General features: G+C 49.5%; 7 protein-coding genes across 7 annotated transcripts; 1 reads left to right on the forward strand and 6 right to left on the reverse strand.

Annotated features, from left to right (window-relative positions):
* Positions 1-529: 529 nt before the first annotated feature.
* B0T23DRAFT_402349 (uncharacterized protein) lies at positions 530-712 on the reverse strand (the record flags this gene model as incomplete). Its single annotated transcript, XM_062838660.1, has 1 exon — positions 530-712. One exon carries the CDS (start codon positions 710-712, stop codon positions 530-532), a length of 183 nt encoding a protein of 60 aa, XP_062695437.1.
* A 3,475-nt stretch (positions 713-4,187) lies between these two features.
* On the reverse strand, positions 4,188-4,944 carry B0T23DRAFT_77044 (carotenoid oxygenase). Its single transcript, XM_062841764.1, has one exon. The coding sequence runs from the start codon at positions 4,783-4,785 to the stop codon at positions 4,339-4,341; it is 447 nt and encodes a 148-aa protein (XP_062695438.1). The 5' UTR covers positions 4,786-4,944; the 3' UTR covers positions 4,188-4,338.
* Positions 4,945-7,018: 2,074 nt separating this feature from the next.
* Positions 7,019-9,329, forward strand: B0T23DRAFT_77083 (glycoside hydrolase). Its single transcript, XM_062841765.1, has 3 exons — positions 7,019-7,160; positions 7,215-7,551; positions 7,610-9,329. The coding sequence occupies exons 2-3, from the start codon at positions 7,450-7,452 to the stop codon at positions 8,975-8,977; spliced, it is 1,470 nt and encodes a 489-aa protein (XP_062695439.1). The 5' UTR covers positions 7,019-7,160; positions 7,215-7,449; the 3' UTR covers positions 8,978-9,329.
* A 741-nt stretch (positions 9,330-10,070) lies between these two features.
* B0T23DRAFT_402352 (uncharacterized protein) lies at positions 10,071-11,360 on the reverse strand (the record flags this gene model as incomplete). The annotated part of the gene is made up of 2 exons (XM_062838661.1): positions 10,071-10,204; positions 10,415-11,360. 2 exons carry the CDS (start codon positions 11,358-11,360, stop codon positions 10,071-10,073), a joined length of 1,080 nt encoding a protein of 359 aa, XP_062695440.1.
* A 1,820-nt stretch (positions 11,361-13,180) lies between these two features.
* On the reverse strand, positions 13,181-13,974 carry B0T23DRAFT_77131 (uncharacterized protein). Its single transcript, XM_062841766.1, has 2 exons — positions 13,560-13,974; positions 13,181-13,487 (listed from the first exon to the last, which is right to left on the reverse strand). The coding sequence occupies exons 1-2, from the start codon at positions 13,707-13,709 to the stop codon at positions 13,383-13,385; spliced, it is 255 nt and encodes an 84-aa protein (XP_062695441.1). The 5' UTR covers positions 13,710-13,974; the 3' UTR covers positions 13,181-13,382.
* A 607-nt stretch (positions 13,975-14,581) lies between these two features.
* B0T23DRAFT_373684 (uncharacterized protein) lies at positions 14,582-15,673 on the reverse strand. The gene has a single exon (XM_062836809.1). It carries the CDS (start codon positions 15,244-15,246, stop codon positions 14,887-14,889), a length of 360 nt encoding a protein of 119 aa, XP_062695442.1. The 5' UTR covers positions 15,247-15,673; the 3' UTR covers positions 14,582-14,886.
* Positions 15,674-16,219: 546 nt separating this feature from the next.
* Positions 16,220-17,255, reverse strand: B0T23DRAFT_426319 (Protoglobin-domain-containing protein; the record flags this gene model as incomplete). The annotated part of the gene is made up of 2 exons (XM_062839975.1): positions 16,220-17,049; positions 17,126-17,255. 2 exons carry the CDS (start codon positions 17,253-17,255, stop codon positions 16,220-16,222), a joined length of 960 nt encoding a protein of 319 aa, XP_062695443.1.
* Positions 17,256-18,274: the final 1,019 nt, after the last annotated feature.

Genomic DNA, 18,274 nt, shown 5'->3' on the forward strand with positions numbered 1-18,274 from the left:
TTGAGGCGTCCATCCTCATGTTTTTACAGTGATGTCTACCCCTGGGAATTGCTAATACCCCGTAGTGATCTCCTAGGGCAACTACCCGTCAGGTGTACAAAATCGACCCTGAACATACGGTTCATGGACCTGGTGCGTAGCAGTGTGTGAAAGACCAGCCCATCCCATTTGATATCTTGTTTCCACAGTTTAGTAGCCGGAGAACAAAGGAGTCAAAACTAGCTGTTCATCACGACTATCGCTCCTTCCCCACTATCGTCGGTCAAACGGCAATACCCGGTAGGTGTTCCTTGCCTCCTCCATATGGCACGGAAAGCCGTTAACCATTTATACGCCGTAAGAAAACAAAAGAAAAGAAAACATAGGATATAGTGCTGAGTGAAAGCCTCAGACGGGAGAAACCATAAAGCAGGGGGAAAAGAGAACCGAAGAACCACTGGTGCTATATTGTATGAGGAATTGTTGCTGTCAAAGGCGGCAGCCAGCCCCATGCAACAATGAATGACGGCTCCCTTGCCCCGCCCTCACTTCAGATTCGCAGTGGTAACGACCCTTGGCAATGCTCACACTTGTCTCCCTTGACGATGAATCGTTCATGAGGCGCTCTGGGGCAGGCGCCTTGTGGGCTACCGTCCAGCTCAATTTTGTAGAAGTGGAGACCGGGGTCGGTGCATGACGCGTAGATGTAGTAGTTTTTGAAGAAGTTGCACATGTTTATTGTAAGACAGTCAAATGGCTTGTGGGTGATATGGTGTGCAGTGTGAATGAGCCAAGAAATCTCCAGCAACCCATTCGGGATGCAGAGGATATGGGACTAATAGTTTGGTGAGTAAATCTGGACAACTATGAGAGTGGATGAAGGCGTACTGTACTGTTAAGCTTGATGACGATCAAGGGATAATCCAACGGTTGCCTGACTGGAAGGATCTCGCGCACAAGGGAAAAAAAAAAAAAAAAAAGACTTCTGGTAGAAGTGAATACACTTGTGTGTAATGAGGCAAACCCGACTTCAAGAGATGCGAGGTAGACTTGATCATGTTTGATATCATTTGAAATCGTGAGACTTGTCGATTTATATTTCTGGAGTGCAAGGTGTACATGCTGAAAAGTGACCCCGAGAAGTGCGCTTTGACCTTCCTTGAAAATGATATCCAGTCCATGTTGCATAAGCTAGCATCGGTATCAAACCCAGCTAAGACCCGAACACGAACGGTGTTTTCATATGATCGAGTAACCACACTAGAAACGATAGGAAAAAGGAAACAGAAAAGAGCGGGAAGACAAGAAGGAGAGAAGAAAAAAACGCCAGCGTACAGAAGAATCATGTGCAGGTAACGGTACACTAGAAGCAGGGTCTCCGTAACATCCTTTGATTAAGGTGCTTGGTTTCGCTCCGCAACAAGGAACCAAATAACGCAGTGTGAAACCTTGACTGGTACATTATCCTGGTTTATATCACTCGAAACCAATACATATCGTGCACCAAAATATCGCTCGTTAACACCCATAGCATGGAAGACGAAAGGTCAGAAGAGAGAGAGAGAGTGTGTGTGTTAGCATTACGAGTAGTCAACATGGTAGTGCAGTGGTTGAAACTGCTTATTCAAATAGTCAAGAGACAAACCCATACATACCCCATGGATACGGTGTTCGGTGTTTCAGAATCTCGGTATATAAACCACCGAAGGAGAAGGTAGGTCTGACCTAATTTGACCCTCCCCCCACTCTCAGGAACGAACTACGTAGCCGCATACAGAAGTAGAGGTGTAAACCAAATGGATGATTTTTGTTTCAACTTCCGAAACGAAAAACGTGAGCATAATGCAGAGTCATTCTTTGCTTTGGTGACTTGCAAAGCTTAGTGCGGCATTCATTCAGCGCTCACGGGTGAACATGCGTTAGGCGTACAAGCCCCCCACATTCCGCCTGGTCCCGTCTACATTTCAACGTGCGGATAAGGACGGGAACATGTTCATATGGGATGAGAAGTGACGGACTTTGGCCATCCGTAGTGTGGAAGGGTGTGAGGTTTGAGGAATCAGGCCTGGTGAGGGAAGCAGATGAACAGAAGGTGAGCATTTCCAAACAACTCCTACGCCCGTTTCAGTAGGAAAGAAGATTATTGAGGCCACAGTTGATGACTAGGGGGTAAGCAAGGTAGCATTGATCAGGGTATGTAGCGCTCAAAAGAAACATGAGTCCAGCCCTAGACAGGAGGCTAGTCCGCACTTGGCGGCGCTGTTACGAACTAAAAACAAATGATCTCTCGGCGGACTGGCACCGAGCTGTCTTACGTGGCCAGAATGGATAAAAAGAAGACCTGCTCACGCCCCGCCATTTCTGATATAAGTAGCATCTTTCGAGCAGCCTTACTCGAAATTTGTAGGCTTCTTAGTTTACGGTTGTGTGTGATCGTAAAAGTAAACCTGAAAACGAGGAGCCCATGAGCTTGAAGCCATGGTGGGAGGTGAGCAGATGGCCCATCGACTGCGGGACTGCAATCTCAATACGAACCTCGCAGCATTAGTTCAAATGCAGAACCATCCAGGACTCAAGAGCCGAGGACTTGGCCAACTGGTAGGAACAAGATAGACAAGCCATGTCGAGATCGCGATTCCGCCAACTCCAGATAGATTGATGGGTTTTGTTGGTCTTCGATCTCTCGCCGCTTGGCACTTGCGTGCTCAACGGCCCTCCTTGTCCCTATACTATGATTGGGTATAATCGTACACAAGGCATGGTAGTAATGTCCCCTTGTCGATGTCGATGCCGGGGGCCCCAAGCGTCAAAGCACCCATAGCTTTGCGGCTCTTATTTTATGCAATCCAATAAAGACATGAGTTCCGGCCTTGGTTCGCAATTAAATTGTTTTCAAAATGCGTTCAAGCCGGGAGGAGGTGAACCCGTTGTTGAGCGGCCTGCGATCTGGCTTCCCCAGAGGCGAATGATGCGAGTTGATACGTTGATCGCGGCAGAGTTTGAGTCTCCAACATGACTGATAAGGCGCATCAATCAAACAAATAGATTCCAATACAACAGACCGTGGGGCTTGTGACGCATATCATGGAGGAGTTGTGGTCTAGGATGCAGAAACGCGCTTTTGGGTTACTGTACCATGGTACAAAGGTATGGCGGCAACCTTGATCTCATATCCCCAGGACGGGTACTGCGTAGGACTGTAGCGCAGTCTCAAAATCTGCCGGCTCGTGACGGTGGACTCATCGGTCTGATTTGTCGTGCGCGGGGAGATTTGGTATCGTTTTGTTGGGTGGTGCATGACGCGCCAAACTGCCTAGAGGTGACCTGTTATTCCGTTTAGCAGACGGCCAGGTCTCTGTCGTCGTACTTGCAGAAGTGCCTCGGTAGATTGGGGGTGGAAGTTGCTGATACCATTCATTGGAGGTGAATAGCGTATCCTGAATGGCCCCCCTAACCTAATTGGGAACGGAACCTGATGGTAGTGTTACTAGATACGTGCACACCGTCACTATCATACTATCTGATGCTCGATACTGCCAACGCTTTCTAAATCCAACCTGGAAGCTGAGCCTTACCGTAACTGTGTTTTTAACCAGGCTCAGTGAAACATCCGTTGATTCGTTCCTAACTTCGAATCCGTCCACATACACACGCTAATACCCCCGGTAGTACCTAGGGTTTCCCACTCAACTTTTCTTCGGGGCCCCACTTCGCAAGCGTGCCTTCCATCTCCTGAAATGCCGAAACGACGTGCTCCAAGGAACGTCTACTAGGAATATTCCCCCTAACCCACTTCCTTCCGGGTTGTCAACTCCCCTGCTGTTGATCCTGCCCCAAAAATGGTCTAACCTATCCTGCCGCGATCCGAGATGTTCCTTCAATCTTGTCTCCTGTATGAGATGTCTGAATGGTATGATGGTAATCACGAGTCTAGTCTAGTAATTATGAAAGAAACCCGAACAGAGGTACTGCCGATGGTGGGATTGTCCAAAGATTCTTTGTTTCGGACAGTCGCCGCAGGCCCAAAGCAGAAACAAAAACCAGGCAACACTAGGTAGCTCTGCTAAATCCAGCAGAGACCTTTGACCTTTGTCCAATAGTTTTAGGCGGAGCTACCTTGACCAGACCAACATCTCCGAGATGGGGTTCCAATGATCTGATGGTCACCAACACTGCTGACAACATCGCCCCATGTCACCATCACATTGTACTCTTCCCGGATGGTACCTTGGGAGGTTGCCAAAGCGGGCTTTCTCAGCCCCATCAGAAAAGAGGACGGGTTTACCCTTCAACACATTGAGCGGATTCAAGGAAAGCGGCATATCCATCATGACAGTGTGGTGCCTTGATACACCAAAGTCATGCCGGCATCATTTTTGGGCAAGCCACGCCCGGGACGGGGACATTCATGAGACGAGGTGAGGTTGAAACCCAAGAGGGCTGAATGATTGAATAACTGACGTATGGCTTGACCGAGAAGGAGTGGAAAGCGATCACTTCTTCCGTTTCCGGGTCAACTCGGGGGTGTGCCATCGTCCATTCTCTCATCAATGAGAGCACGCCCCTTCCCCCAAACCCTACGGCACTCGCTCCATCGATCTTCTCGTAGTCACCAGAGGGCTTATTGTCGGTCGTCACTCCGTTGAACCATCCGATCGTCTCCAAGCTTGGCAGCAGAAACCGAAGAGGCGGTCCGTTCTCGCAAGTTGCCAGGGCTCTCGCATCGTGATACAAGACCGACGTGTTGGCGACACTAATTCTCTTGACGTTGGTTTTCGATGCAGGCAAACACGAGAGAACTACCATGGCTACCGTCCCGATCGTTCCTTCGTATGAACACGTAGTTCAAGGAAGGCATCTTTGATTGAATGGGCGCGAAGTTGTCAGTGGGGTAGGGATGTTTGGATGGAGAAGGTGTTTCGACAGGCAGGTTGAGTCGAGCATAGCCACGAGCCGTATGGCGGGTGAGAGTTGAACTGGGCGTAAAGTAGTGCTTTGCCTCCCCGTCGCAAGAGAAGACAGATGAGGGTGTGATATTCGCCATTGCTTACGGTTTTCTGTTCGGTGTGTAATAATCCGGAGATGATGTCAGAACGAAGTCATAGGTTAGGGCAAGGCCAGGCACATGCATGGAAGTGAGTACTTCCACTTCTTGTTCTCCCGAACATCTCACAGTTGTCAAGCGACAAGGCTGATGAACTCAACCGACAACAGAGCAGCCCAGCTCGATGCCGCGGTTACAGTAGATAGCGATGGGTTCCGTTCTGTAGCGAGGATATCCGGTTGTGGAAAGAAGAACATCTTGCTAGAAGACATCCATGTTGGAGCCCGTGATTCTAGTTCCAATGAAAAAAAAAAAAAAAAAAAAAAAAAAAAAAAAAAAAAAAAAAAAAAAAAAAATTACTGTCGCGCTGGAGCTGCATCTCGATGCCTAGCTAGTATGACTGAAGGTTGGAGCTAAGAACAGCGGTCGCAGGAGATGCGCCATACTCCAGAAAGAGCTTCGACTTTGGAAATTTTCTGATCGCGCCTGCCTTCCAATTTTGGGGGTGGCTCAAAACCGATTCATTTCCACTCGTTTCTTGCCCTTTCCCAAAATGCTTATCAGACAGCTGAGAGGTCAATCGGAGAGGGGAGCGGGTCGATGCAACCTTAGGTACCTCTAGCGAACTGAACCTCGATCCGGATAAACTTCACTCTGCTCCGATTGAACTCCATGCCTCTGACCTTCTTGTAACTTTGCAAAAGTCTCCGAGTCCTCTACTCATAAAATCCACAAGACATATTGGCAGATACTCTAGATTTTATCATTGTGATCACCACGACATCCCTCTGCAAATCGCCGGCGACGCTCGCCGCCTGTAGTTGACCGGACGGGAATAACTTCAGTTTGAGACAACCAATCTCAGTCGGAAAGATAAGGAACAAGCAGACCGTCTTTTTCCGTCCGTCCTCCGAAACATTGCGGCGGCTGAATTTCCGCCATAAGGCCGTTCAAGACATCTTCCACCGCCTGGCGATACAGGGTTCCGTGACGTCGCATCATTTGCTGAGAGACCTGAAGACAAGCGACGTTGGTCGCCTTGCCGGAGGACTTTCGGTGGCGTGTATTTTTCAGTCAATGTAGCTGAAAAAATTAGTCCGCATACCCACTGGGTCGAGCTTGTCAAAAGCGTCCTGTCCGGACTATTGTTCATATCGCAGTAAGACCCTTGAATTTGACGAATCCACTTGGGCGTGCTCGCGGAAGCGTCAAATGTTCCAAATGCGGCTCCTCTTCTTTCATCTCATTGGCGTCCGCTACCATAGCGTCACCGCTACCACAACAAGCGCCGGATTGACCAAACTCGGCCGTTTGTCGTTTGTCTTATTTTTTTCTTTCTTTGGACACACCGATAATTTGGACCTCAACGGCCCAGCCCGCTTCTGCTTCGGTTTGTCAACGCCACTTTCCACTTGCCCAGTCTTCGGCCAAGGGGCATCACTCAGGCCTTTCTCTCTCCCTGCAAGAGACGCAGATTTCGCAGCAGCTGGAGAGTGGAACGGTCGTCGGTCAATTGGCAATCGGTTGCTAAATAACGTCAACACCTCCATCCATTTTGCGTTTGTAATGGGAGATGTTGAGAAAACCACGGACGGCCCTGAAGAGCTTGATCAGTGATCAAGCAGATCAGTCAAGCATCGAAGATATGCCTTGTCTAATTTCTCCTTCCCGTTTGAGGCGACACCCGGTGGATCCAAGTTGTTGCTCAACTGGCGGGACGCATGGTCCCTGTTGACATCTTATATTCTTTCGGAATGTGCTCCGGTATCTCCGATATCAGTACATACAATATAAGACTGGTATGTTTGTTAGTTTGGTTCTTCGGCCATAGGTTGAACAGGGGAGATATAGAGCTCTTATTGGCTTCCTTAGAGTTTTCGTTTGGAGCGACCAACAATGACCAGGATGTGATACGCCACAAAAGCCTCTATTTATACCTCCATCCGTCTCCTTAAAGGCCTTCAAGCTTAAAAAATATAAAAGAAAAAGTCCCCTTTCAGTACCTATCTATTTGAAAATCGAATACTTCCTCACTTTCCGGGGCTCTCAAGTGGAGATGGGCGTTTTTTTGTACCAAACTAACAAACATACCAGGGTTAGATTGTATGCACCGGTCTTGCAAGCTGATTGTTAGTAGGTTCGCTACGCCTGCCATATGAAGCTGTTGCCAATATCAGCTAACCGATTTTAGTCAAACATTCTCAGCCCTAGGAGCAGGAACACCATGTCAAGATGCAATCCGCAGATTCTAGACCAGGAACCGTTACCCAACAAAGCTTGACGCGCCATTATCCCACCTCTTTGAGTTTTCTTTGAAGAGGAAGGTCACCCTCGCGATGGTGAAGTGCCGAGGGGCCTCTCCGTTTATAAGCACAGTCCTTACCTATCGAATCATCTCCTCTTTCTTCGGTTAGATTTTTAGGGCCATGGTATCAAAGATGAAATACTCGTTTTCCGTTCGTTTAGTAACAGCGCTGGCGCTGCTGCCCTTTGCGCAAGCAGCGAAGGAGGTCTTTGCACACTTTATCGTAAGTTCATCCCCACCCGTTGGCAAACAAGAAACACTCAACTCACACATGCTTTAAGGTGGGAAATGCTCGTTATTATGACCTGCCCGACTGGCAGGATGACATCCGTCTTGCACAGAAGGCTTCCATCGATGGCTTCGTTCTTAACATTGCTTCGCAAGACGAAAGCAACGCCAACTCCCTGGCCAATGCCTTCCGAGCTGCCAATGCTGCCAACTTCAAGCTCTTCTTCTCTTTTGACTATAACGCACAAGCTCCTTGGTCCAAAGACGCCGTAACCTCCCTGATCAATCGCTGGGCGGATGAGCGCTCGTACTTCAAGCCTGACAACACCTACCGACCTTTAGTTTCCACCTTCGAGGGACCTGATTATGCGGAAGACTGGCACGATATCAAGGACAAGACCAACTGTCTTTTTGTCCCAGACTGGTCTTCCCTCGGCGCTGCAAACGCAGCCACAAAGGCGGGTGGTATTGTGGATGGACTATTCAGCTACGCTGCTTGGCCAAAGGGGCCTTCTGCCATGACCACGGAAATGGATGAGCAGTATCGGACCGCGTTAAAGGGTCGTCCTTACATTATGCCGGTCGCCGGGTGGTTCTACACCAACCTGCCCAGCTGGAACAAGAATTGGCTCTGGAAGGGAGATGAGCTTTGGGATACGCGCTGGCAGCAGATAATCGAATTCCAGCCCGAATTCGTGGAGATTCTTACCTGGAACGACTATGGCGAATCGCACTATATCGGCCCAGTCCGCGAGAAATCGCTTGGGCTGTTTCAGAGTGCAAATGCACCGCTCAACTATGCCGAAAACATGCCGCATGACGGCTGGAGGAGATTGTTGCCCTATTATATTCAGCAGTACAAGCAAGGCAGCAAGGGCCTGCCGACCAAGCGGACCAGCACCACCGTTGTCAAAACTCTGACCACTATTGTCACCGCGCCAGCTCCATCGCCGACGTCAACTGTCTTCAAAGCAGCGGAGCAGGTGGCACAGCAAGACTTCGCTGTGCCAGAAGAGGCGGTTGTAGCCTATTATCGTATTAACCCAGCAAAAGCTTGTAACAACGGCAACACGACTGGCAATGACCCGAAATATCAGGAGGTGTACGCACCAGACGAGCTCCTGCAGGATAACATCTTCTTCACCGCTTTGTTGGCAGAGCCAGCCGATATCAGCGTTTCGATCGGTGGGAAGGACCAGAAGGCCACCTTCTCGAAAAAGACGCCGCAGAACGGCAGAGCAGGAATTTACTCGGGCAAGGTGTTGTTCACCAACAGCATGGGGGATGTGGTGGTGTCGGTGTCGAGAACCCTGGAAGACGGGACAACGCAGCTAATCGCGCAGGCTAAGGGAGGACCAGCTATCACGGCGGAATGTGTGGGCGGAATGGTGAATTGGAACTCAGCTGTTATCAGCTCCTGATAGAAGAGCTTAATTGTTATTATCTTTGTAATTACCATAGACGACCTGATGTCTGATGGCGTTGATGATTAGAGTTATAAACATCAATGTAAATGAATGTCTGATGAAGTCGCCCCCAGATTTCTCGGCTTTTTTTTTTTTTTTGTTGTTGTGTGGCGGTGAAGAGATGAAATCGACGGCCGGCCATTGTCATCAAGGTGGAGGGTTGTCAAAGGGCTTTCTTTATCACCATGCTATTGTTTGTGCCTTCATTGTCTGATACTGGCAGTTGTCAGGTTGCTGTTGACCTTGACGCCTGAAGAAACATGATCGGTTGTCGTCGCTTCAGTGAGTGGATATGGCGATCATGGCGGAGTTGGAGTGTTGGGGTTTTGACGATCATTGTTCCTTGTCCCGCAGACCTTGATGTCATGAAACGTGAGGAAGAGAAATGATTGGCCAATTCTTGAATTCCAGCCAATCAAGGTCCATCCCGATGAGCTCCCCGCACCCTTTCCTGTCCTGTCCATGCGAGAATGGAGTTCAAGCGGCCCGACTTAATCATAGTGCATGTACATGTAGAGTAGAGTCACATGGAGCGGGAAGAGCATCGTAGATGAAAGGACCCTAGATTTGGAATCCAGAAGCAGCCCCTTCTCGGATGAACAAGGTCCAAGGGCACGGACTCTATCAAAATCGATCTCTGGGAATGGGAGTGCGAGAGATAGGCTGGTGTCGCAGTCATTAGTAGGTAAAATAGGTACCTCTACAGAGCTGTAGGATCACAAGCCTGTTTTTCAAATTACAAGGTACCTCAATATATTGGACACACGATATAAGGCTTGTTTCGACCATCGATTATACATTCATGAATCAAGTTATTCCAACGCTAATCTAGTTCAAGTTGATCTTGTCTTTCGTCAAGTGCATAGCCCAAGCCAACAACGATCACCAAAAGAGATGACGAGAGACCTGCTCTACGCCCAAGCCTACCGAGCCAAACTATCCTACGCGAAATCTGAGAACAGAGAGCAGAAGAGACCCATTTCCAAAATAACACAGCTGCCTCACTTGAGACAGCCAAATTCAGCACCATCTAACCGCTCAAACTTCATCAGAATTCAGGCTCCGAATCAGTCTCTCCATCCTCCTCATCCGGGCTCTCAGAAATAGCTCTCAGTCCCCTTCCACTGCCCCTCGTTTTGCCCGGACGATGATGCGTGACATCATCAATTGCTTCCCACCTACCTGTAGTTGCACTCATCTCGGCCAGATAAAACGGACCATGGACTTTGATAGGAAAGTTTCTAACCATAGGCGTCAAGCATTTCTCATAGGTACCATGCATGATAAAAGGCGGCGCACTAGCCTTTTGCAAGGCTTTTTCCTTGATTTCATGCATGAAATTTTGGACGCGTGGGTCATTTGTAGATTCATTCAGCCCCGTCATCAACATACACCCAGTCAACGAAGGGGTAAGCTTCTTCTCGAGCGCCTCAGCGCGGCGAATGAAATTGCTGAGGTCGGGCGGGGGACAAGATGGTTCGCGGATATGCCAGCCTTTTTGGTCCTTTAATTGCTTCAGCTCGTGACAGAAGTCGTAGTAGAGCGAGAGGATGGCGGTCATGGGCGCGTCTCCCGGAATGGTACCACCCCGTTGGGGGTCATCGGGGTAAGGGACCGCGCCGTCTTTCGGTGGCCGCTGGTGCTCGGGCAGGTTGATGCAGATCATTAAACGCGCCCATTCCATGACTTGATCAATGTCTCTGGTAGCCATATGGTTGGGGTTGAAGCCGAAGTCCCAACCGGCAAAACCAAAATCACCAAGGTAGAAGTCTGGGATGTCGCTGAGCTCTCCGTCGCCGGAAGGAGCAAAGTGCAACCATATATTACCGGGGTGTAGATCTCTGTGGAAGATTGGTTTCTTGTAGACGGTGTAGAGGTGTTGCAGAGAGCTGAAGACCTGGTGGAGCATGCGGGCGATGAGTCTTGCTGGAAACCGCTTGTCTGGGTTGAACTTGGTGTGCTTGACGGAGTTATACTTGGTCAGAATCAAGTCCTTGACTGAACCGCCGTTGATGAGCTGCCAGTAAGATACCAGATGGAAAAGCCCATTCTTGGACTGGATCTTTTCGTATCCGTAGAATTTCGGAATCAGGGGTCGGATATCGGGCGAGCGAGGTGGCTTACTCAGATATTCTTCCATGAGGTGAAATTCATTGGGTTCGATGCATTTGCTTGGATCGAGACGGTTCTTGCTCACCTTTCGGATGAGAAGCTCACCTGTGCTGACTTTCTGGACGACTTGTGCTTGAGCTTCGGCACCATGACCGGCCGTTCTGCAGAAGACATAGTCAGATCCCCTGAACTTGAAGAGATACGCTCGTGTGTTGGAGTCGGACATGGTCGTTGAAAGGATGCAACTGACTTTCGGTGTATATTTTCGCTGTTGGTTAGTCTGCTGAGATGATTATCCCCTGTCCCTCATAAGACGAAACATCGGGATGTTTATAAACCGTACAGTCTCACCGTCCACAAAGCAACGGTCGAATAACCATGTTATCTTGACACCCTGTCGATGGGTAAGTTTAGTGCTCGTCTTCAATGGAATTGTTCGCTGAACTCAAAGAGTACATGAGACAGAATAAAGCCACCAAACCACCTTTATTCAAAATTTACGGCAGACAATGTGACTGTTGGGGACTCTGCTTTGTTCTCGTCATACTGCCGTCTTTGGGCGTTAGTACAAGGGAGCATTGTGCTCGAAATTCAGTCCTAGACCATTCGCCAGAAACATTTTCTTAAGTCTGAAAAGTCGGTTTCACTCACGGGGGTAGTGGTGAGCTTTTTGAGTATTAGTCTGGGGGTTGAGTATGCGAGTGGAATGTATAGGCTTCATATTACCGAATGATATTCGTGCGCTTTGCTGCCCTTCCAACAACAGCAAGAAAAAAAAGAGGGGAGGGGGTTCTGTGTTGTAAAGCGAACAAAGTTTATTGAAACGGACTACGTGACCAGTAAGGTTCGTCTAGTCAGATTATGCTACCCGAAGCCACTTGAAATGGCTTCAGTTTAACGAGTGATCATTTTGGTGAAGAGGACTTTGCCATATTTCCACTTCTCCGTTTTGGATAACGACACTTCCGATGTCGCAGCATGAATCGTTTCGCAGACTCATTTTCCCGCGAGTAAAAGGACGAGTGTAGAAAGGTTTCGTTGAACGAATCGAGATGTTCGCTCTTTATTTCGTAGGGGAGTTCGTGATAGCTGTCTTTCTTCGTGTGACGATGGTGACGATGAATACCTGGTAAGAGATGTATTCGAGTGCCAAGAGACTTTGAGCATTGGTGTTGAGTGAGGTGCGAAAGACGGAGCTGCAAGTCCGACCCCTGAACGCTCATTCCGCGATCAACCAATGAGATGGTGTGTTCTTCAAGTGCCCATCAACCACAGAGTTTGATTGGCCAGCGAAAGTGTGAATGTGGATCTGCGTTTCTCTTCGATTTCTAGACGAGTGTCAACACTTCGTCCGACTCCTTACTACCATCCTCTCCTCACACCCAATCTTCCTCGAGAGTCTGAATAACAAGTCAACAAGCCGCCACCCAAGCGAAGCCTTGAACGAACGTGGACATGGACCAACAATCATCCACCACTTCAATTCATTTGGAGCTGCCTGGTCCCGACAATCAGTCTCCCCTCCCCTGGCCTCTGTCGCATTATCGCTGCAGCTAAATTTCGTGGACTTGGGAGGTTGGTTGCTCGGGTTGCTCATGGGCCATCCTACTGATCCGAACAATATTCAGCTTTCCTCTATTTGTGATCAACATCTATTTCATCAATTTCCAGCAATGAACCCTCTTACTCAAGTAGTTCGAGGCCTCAGCGTCAATCCTCAACACGTCCCCGTTACACAGGCACCAACGCTCAACCTCTTCCGAGATGTTCTCGCGCGCGCCGACAACACCAGCACCAACACGGTGAGCGCCTCCTTCAGCTTTCTGCTGGTTGGGGCGGTATGATAAGACCGGCGTTCGACTTTATGTATTTGAATTTGGATACCATTGTCGACTTGAAAGTCTCAAATACCACATAATGAAGTAATTGAGCCCAGCGCATAGTTGCCCTTTTTCGTCGACCAAGCATCCCATGGCCATGCTGTTTCGAGATACTAACCCAACCTACTACCACAATCCCCTTAGCCTGAAGGCATTTGTATGTTTCCAAAAGACACTAACAGTGTCGGAATATGAACAAAGAAAGAGAATGTGACAACATGGGTCCCAGACCCAGTCCCAGACCCGGCCGAGACACAGGAGGTGCTCCAGGCCAGGCTAAGCAGGCAGGAAAACCTCGACTCCTCAGTAGCCACCAGTGGCTCCATCCAGTCCGATCCGATCACCAAACGAGATTCGTTTCGACTGACTTAATCGCTGGGAGTGCAAACCGACTCGCCATCAGCGCTCACGCACTTCATGCCTGAGCAGCAGTCTGACGTGACTCGGCATGTGGTGAGAATGGCACGGCATGGCTGGTTTACGAAAGGCTTGGGTCAGCTCTAGCTCGTTATTTATCTCTTTGGGGTCATTACAAGACAACCTACCTCTGGGGCGTAGCGGTAGTCCAAATTGGCCTCACGCTTAAAGAGGGACCGCGGCTGCAGCTTAGCACCGCTGGGACTGAGACGGATACCGGGGAGTACCATGCCGGAGACCAGGCCGAGGAAGGAGACAAGGACAATGGAAGCCTTCATTTCTGCTTGTTTTATTTCCTGGGCTCTGGAGATGACGCTAAGCTGTTTGGAGAAATGCCGAAAGAAAGAGCCGTCGGGGTAAAGATGTCGAACCAGCGACAAAAGGTAAAGCGGTTGAAAGTGAAGGTGAAGGCAAAAAGTGAGGTTGAGGTGAAAGCAGCAGAAGATCCGAAGCACAGCTTCACCTATTTTTGGCTGAGGGGACCTCTTGCCGTCTCTTTCTGCTTGCGAACAATGAACTACCAAAAAAGGGGGGTGGTTGTAAGAATGCTATGCCAAAACTAGGAAACTGCAAGCAAAACTAGGTTTCAAGAAAAAAAGCGAACACCGGGTTCGAAAAAGAAGGAGGGGGATCTGGAAACACAGGAGAGAGACCTGGACGAGAAAGATTTCTCTCAGAATCGTATGCGGGAACGTAGCTAACTTTGGCCCGCGGCCGTCTTTACTTATAACAGAGCCTCCCCCTCCTCCTTCCCGTGGGCACAGAGGGAAAGACGAAATCGGAACTGCGGAAGTTGCGTCGTGCCAAGATCATCGACGTGAACCGCAGGACGTACTGTGGGGTTGACGGTCGGGTACCTGAATTGCGACCTGGGATAACCCCCCCTGAGAGGAATGTGGCATCAGGGGTAGCACTAACAGTAACACATGGGATTTCGGCATGAAACTGTTAGCGATACGAACCCCGGGAATGCTGCTGCGGGGGTGAGGTAGACGAGGCATGGACTCTGTTTCGAAGGGTTACAGCAAACGCCGACAGTGCCAGGTCACTGACGGGCATCGCCTGTCAATTAAGATCATATCTGTGCCGATTGGTTCATCCCATTTTGCTCGTCCGAATCCTGAAACACGCTCAACATCGAAACCTGAAGGTTCGCGCTTTTCTCAAAAGCAACGCGCGTTTCCCTTCCGCCTCTATCTTACTTCTAGCGACGCATTCCCGATCACCGGCACGATATTGGAGGTCGAGGATGCCCAAAACATGAAATCCGATCAGCAATATCAGATATCACCTACATAACGACATGTAGGTTGTACACTCAGCAATGCTGATCATCACCACCTCCATCACCTCTAGATACTATCAGCAGCCACCTACTCAACCACTTGCCCAGCCCCAATCCCGTCCACCATCTTGTCATTCGTCGTCTGCTCCCCCTCTAAATTCTTCGCAAAATTATTCGCAAAATTCCCTCCCACTGCCACATTCAAAATCAAAATGATTCGGCATCCTCGTAACCGCTGTCCAAGCCTTCTCATCCCCAATCTGCGCTCCAGTCAACACCACCATCGGCCTTCCATCCACCAAATACCTCAACTTCTCGCCTTTCCAGGAAATTCCTGTGGCGATGGCGCATTGGAAGGGCGAGGGGTGGAAGCCCGCAAGGAAGGAGGGGGAGAAGTCGTCTTGGAAGAAAATGTGGGAGTAGCCTGGTGGTATGGCGATGCCCCGGCGAGAGAGCTGGGGTTGGGTTGGGGCTGCTAGTGCACCCCAGGTCAAGAAGAGTATTGCACTTGCGAAAACAGAAAACGTCATGTTGACTGTGCAGCTACTGGGCGATGGTAGCGAGTGGATAAAGCGAATGCAGTCAAGTGACTGTCATCTTCAACATGAAGGAGCTTGTCCAAGAGGGGAATCTAGTCGAATGATTTCTACCTTCCATATTCCAGGCTGCGGAACCCATATTTATACACATCTGAATAATTCAGTTGTTGGCACGAAGCTATCCAGAACTCTGTTCAGGATGTTCTGACCTCTGATGAATCGCCTCGTTCCCATCAGATCTCGGAAATAGCCTTTACAAAAGGCCTACTCATACTTCAGGTACCGTACAACCACATCTGGATCGAGAGAGCAGATTTCCAATGCTTCTGGATCCAGCGGGCCGGCGAATAACTCGTAAGTTGAACGGGCCGGCGGATAACTTACAAGTTGAATAAGTATGTATTGTTTTTTGATAACCTCTTTGTCTAGAAATAGGTAACGACAATAAAGTACGTCTACTATGAATCTGGTAACGTTGGTAGGTAGGCATTGATGTATATCAGTTGGAAGATCGCCAATGCTTCTTACCTTTCAATCCGCGCCGTGATTGCCTCGCATGTAGGCACTGCTTTCGCCAACGTGGTTGAGTGGTGCTATTTCGTACAGCATGTTGACCTACCGGTAGCATACGCCGCTCGCATGGTCGTTACACCCACAATCGCGAGATATAGCAAGTTTTCGGGTAGAAAAGCACTCCTCATGCCTTCTATCATCTATGGATCAACAAAAGAGAACCGTGACCTGTGTAGAACGTGAAGTGGAACCCAACACCAACCCTTCATCATCTCCCATGCACGCCAGAAGCCAAGTCCCTGTTACCGCAACAATGATAAACCTAGTAATACACCCGCTTGTCGTGCCAGAAACTACAATACCGAGAAAGAAAACTAAAAGGGAAAATGAAATGCAGCCCCAGTCATGATCTTCGTCGTATAATAACGCTTGCCCTCTTCAAAGAACACTGTCAGATGGTTTTCTCTTGACGGGACGCCTTCTCCGTTGTATCAGACCTAGCGTCATCGTTGTTCTTAGCCGCAGACACTGGCTTCTTATCCTTGATGCTGAGACCCTCCATCGCCTTGCTGGCTCCAGAGAACGGACACGTACTGTCAGATGCAGATGCCGCCGCCGCCGCCGCCCAGTCTTTGCTTTCGACAACGGACGAAAAAGGACATGCTGAGCTGCCAGTAGCAGCAGCAGCAGCAGCCGAAGAAAAAGAGGCTTCGGCAGTCTCATCCAGCACCTTCTTGCCATGCAAGAACCCTTCCTTCTCTACGACGCCAAAGTCCATTCCGTCCGTGAACTCTTCACCATCATGTACATACCATCTGGTGAATAAGTCGTTCTGGATCCAAATGACCTTGCCCAGTGCCTTGACAAAGGCAATCTTGCGCGGCATCGGCAGGCGTGGGTGCGACAGGATGGCCTCGTTGAGAATGTCCTGGATGACGCCCAGGGTGACGCCAATGTGGATGTACTCAATGTGCAGCGGGTGCGTGCGGCCGAGCCCAGTGTGCATCATGCCCACCTTGTCGAGATACTCCCAGAACTCCATCTGCGTAGGGTCCGAGCATAGCTTCTTAAGATATGCGCGCAGGAACAGCTTGCGGTGGAGAATCTGGGGGCTTTCCTCGTCGGGGACCTCGTCCATGGAACCCTCGAAGGCGGTGCTGCGGGTCTGGAAGGCGCGCGCCGTGATGTCGTATTGGAGGAGCTTCTTGTAGACGATGTTGACTACGGCGGGGATCAGGGCTTGGATGTACTTGGCGCCGGAGGAGAGAGCTTCGACGTCATCTGTATTTGGAAAGAAATGTGAGAAACACTCGTCCGTGGCTGGCACTTGAAGCCATCTTTCCTGAGGACAACTTACCGGTGCCGAAATCAAGGAAGGAATGGAGATAGCGGATGCGCGCCTCGAGACTGGTGTAGAGCTCCTTGCGGTCGATGTGCTGCATCGGGGCTCTGGTTCTAGCAGAGCTCGAGCTGGCTGAAGACGCCATTGTGACTGATGGTTCTTTCTACAAGCCAAGGGGAGGATATGGATGTGTTTCTTGATATCCCAAAGAAGTGGAAGAAAAGAAAACAACACCCGACGTCTTGCAAAGTATTGATTTGGAGACTGCAGTCAGTCAGTCAGTCAGTTAGTTAGTTAGTTAGTTAGTGTTGAGCTGCTGGTGAAACCGGCCGATAGTTACCTCTTTATCGTGGAATTGGTGGGGGCGGGACGGGTGTTAGTGTTAGCGGGGAACCTTGTTGTCCACGAGTAACGCAGATGAACAAGGTGACCACAGATAAAATAATGGGTAAACAAACTCCAGATGATTGGAGAGGAGATTGTGGTCTGCCACCCATGAGAAGTCAGAAGGACAAATGGTGTTTTTGAAGGTCCAAAAGCCATGGTGATGCGAGCGCCAAAGGTACCTGCTTCGCTCGCGGGGCAGCACAATGCGCCTTCCCGAGTGGTGGTTCGATAAGTCACGCCATGTTCGAGGTTCCCGGCCCATCAACAAACAACACCGCATGTTGTGTTTTTTTCTCTCATAGAAACTACTGCCTACAGAAAAACCAAACAGGCTCAAAAGGGTTATACAGTCGGAACGCATGACTGGAAATATTCGTTTCTTCGGGCCGCGCCTGGAACCAAGCATTTCGCGATATATCGGTTTCTTAAACCGGCACCTCCCTCGCTCCTCGCAAAGCGCTGCTTCCGACTTTGGCCGACTTCCAATCTTGCCCGCAATTCGCCGTCTGGACCTGGACTGGAACTTGATTCGAAACATAGTCGGAAATACGCAGAAATGCTCCCCAGGTCGTCCTCGCAACGGCCCCCAATAGTTGTTCGAGATCCTTCATCCCATCAGACAATACTATTCTTCAAGGCGTCGTCCATCGAGCTGAGTGCTCTTGAGGCTGTCCCTTCCCGCTATTGATAAGGTATAGACATCTTGTGACTAACTTTTCGGCTCAAACATCAGATATGCCCGAAATAGATATAAACTCCCGTCAGCCCTCAAAGAGA

Source organism: Neurospora hispaniola, assembly GCF_033458365.1.
Source record: "Neurospora hispaniola strain FGSC 10403 chromosome Unknown B0T23scaffold_2, whole genome shotgun sequence".
In the NCBI taxonomy this organism is placed as follows: domain Eukaryota; kingdom Fungi; phylum Ascomycota; class Sordariomycetes; order Sordariales; family Sordariaceae; genus Neurospora; species Neurospora hispaniola.

What these genes read in the sequence shown, in the direction of transcription:
- B0T23DRAFT_373684 (XM_062836809.1), bottom strand. Translation starts at nt 15,246, where the DNA reads ATGACGTTTTCTGTTTTCGCAAGTGCAATACTCTTCTTGACCTGGGGT.
- B0T23DRAFT_77044 (XM_062841764.1), bottom strand. Translation starts at nt 4,785, where the DNA reads ATGGTAGTTCTCTCGTGTTTGCCTGCATCGAAAACCAACGTCAAGAGA.
- B0T23DRAFT_77083 (XM_062841765.1), top strand. Translation starts at nt 7,450, where the DNA reads ATGGTATCAAAGATGAAATACTCGTTTTCCGTTCGTTTAGTAACAGCG. An exon ending in AGGTCTTTGCACACTTTATC is followed by an intron (nt 7,552 to 7,609) that starts GTAAGTTCATCC and finishes ACATGCTTTAAG; the next exon opens with GTGGGAAATGCTCGTTATTA.
- B0T23DRAFT_77131 (XM_062841766.1), bottom strand. Translation starts at nt 13,709, where the DNA reads ATGAAGGCTTCCATTGTCCTTGTCTCCTTCCTCGGCCTGGTCTCCGGC. An exon ending in ACTACCGCTACGCCCCAGAG is followed by an intron (nt 13,488 to 13,559) that starts GTAGGTTGTCTT and finishes TTCGTAAACCAG; the next exon opens with CCATGCCGTGCCATTCTCAC.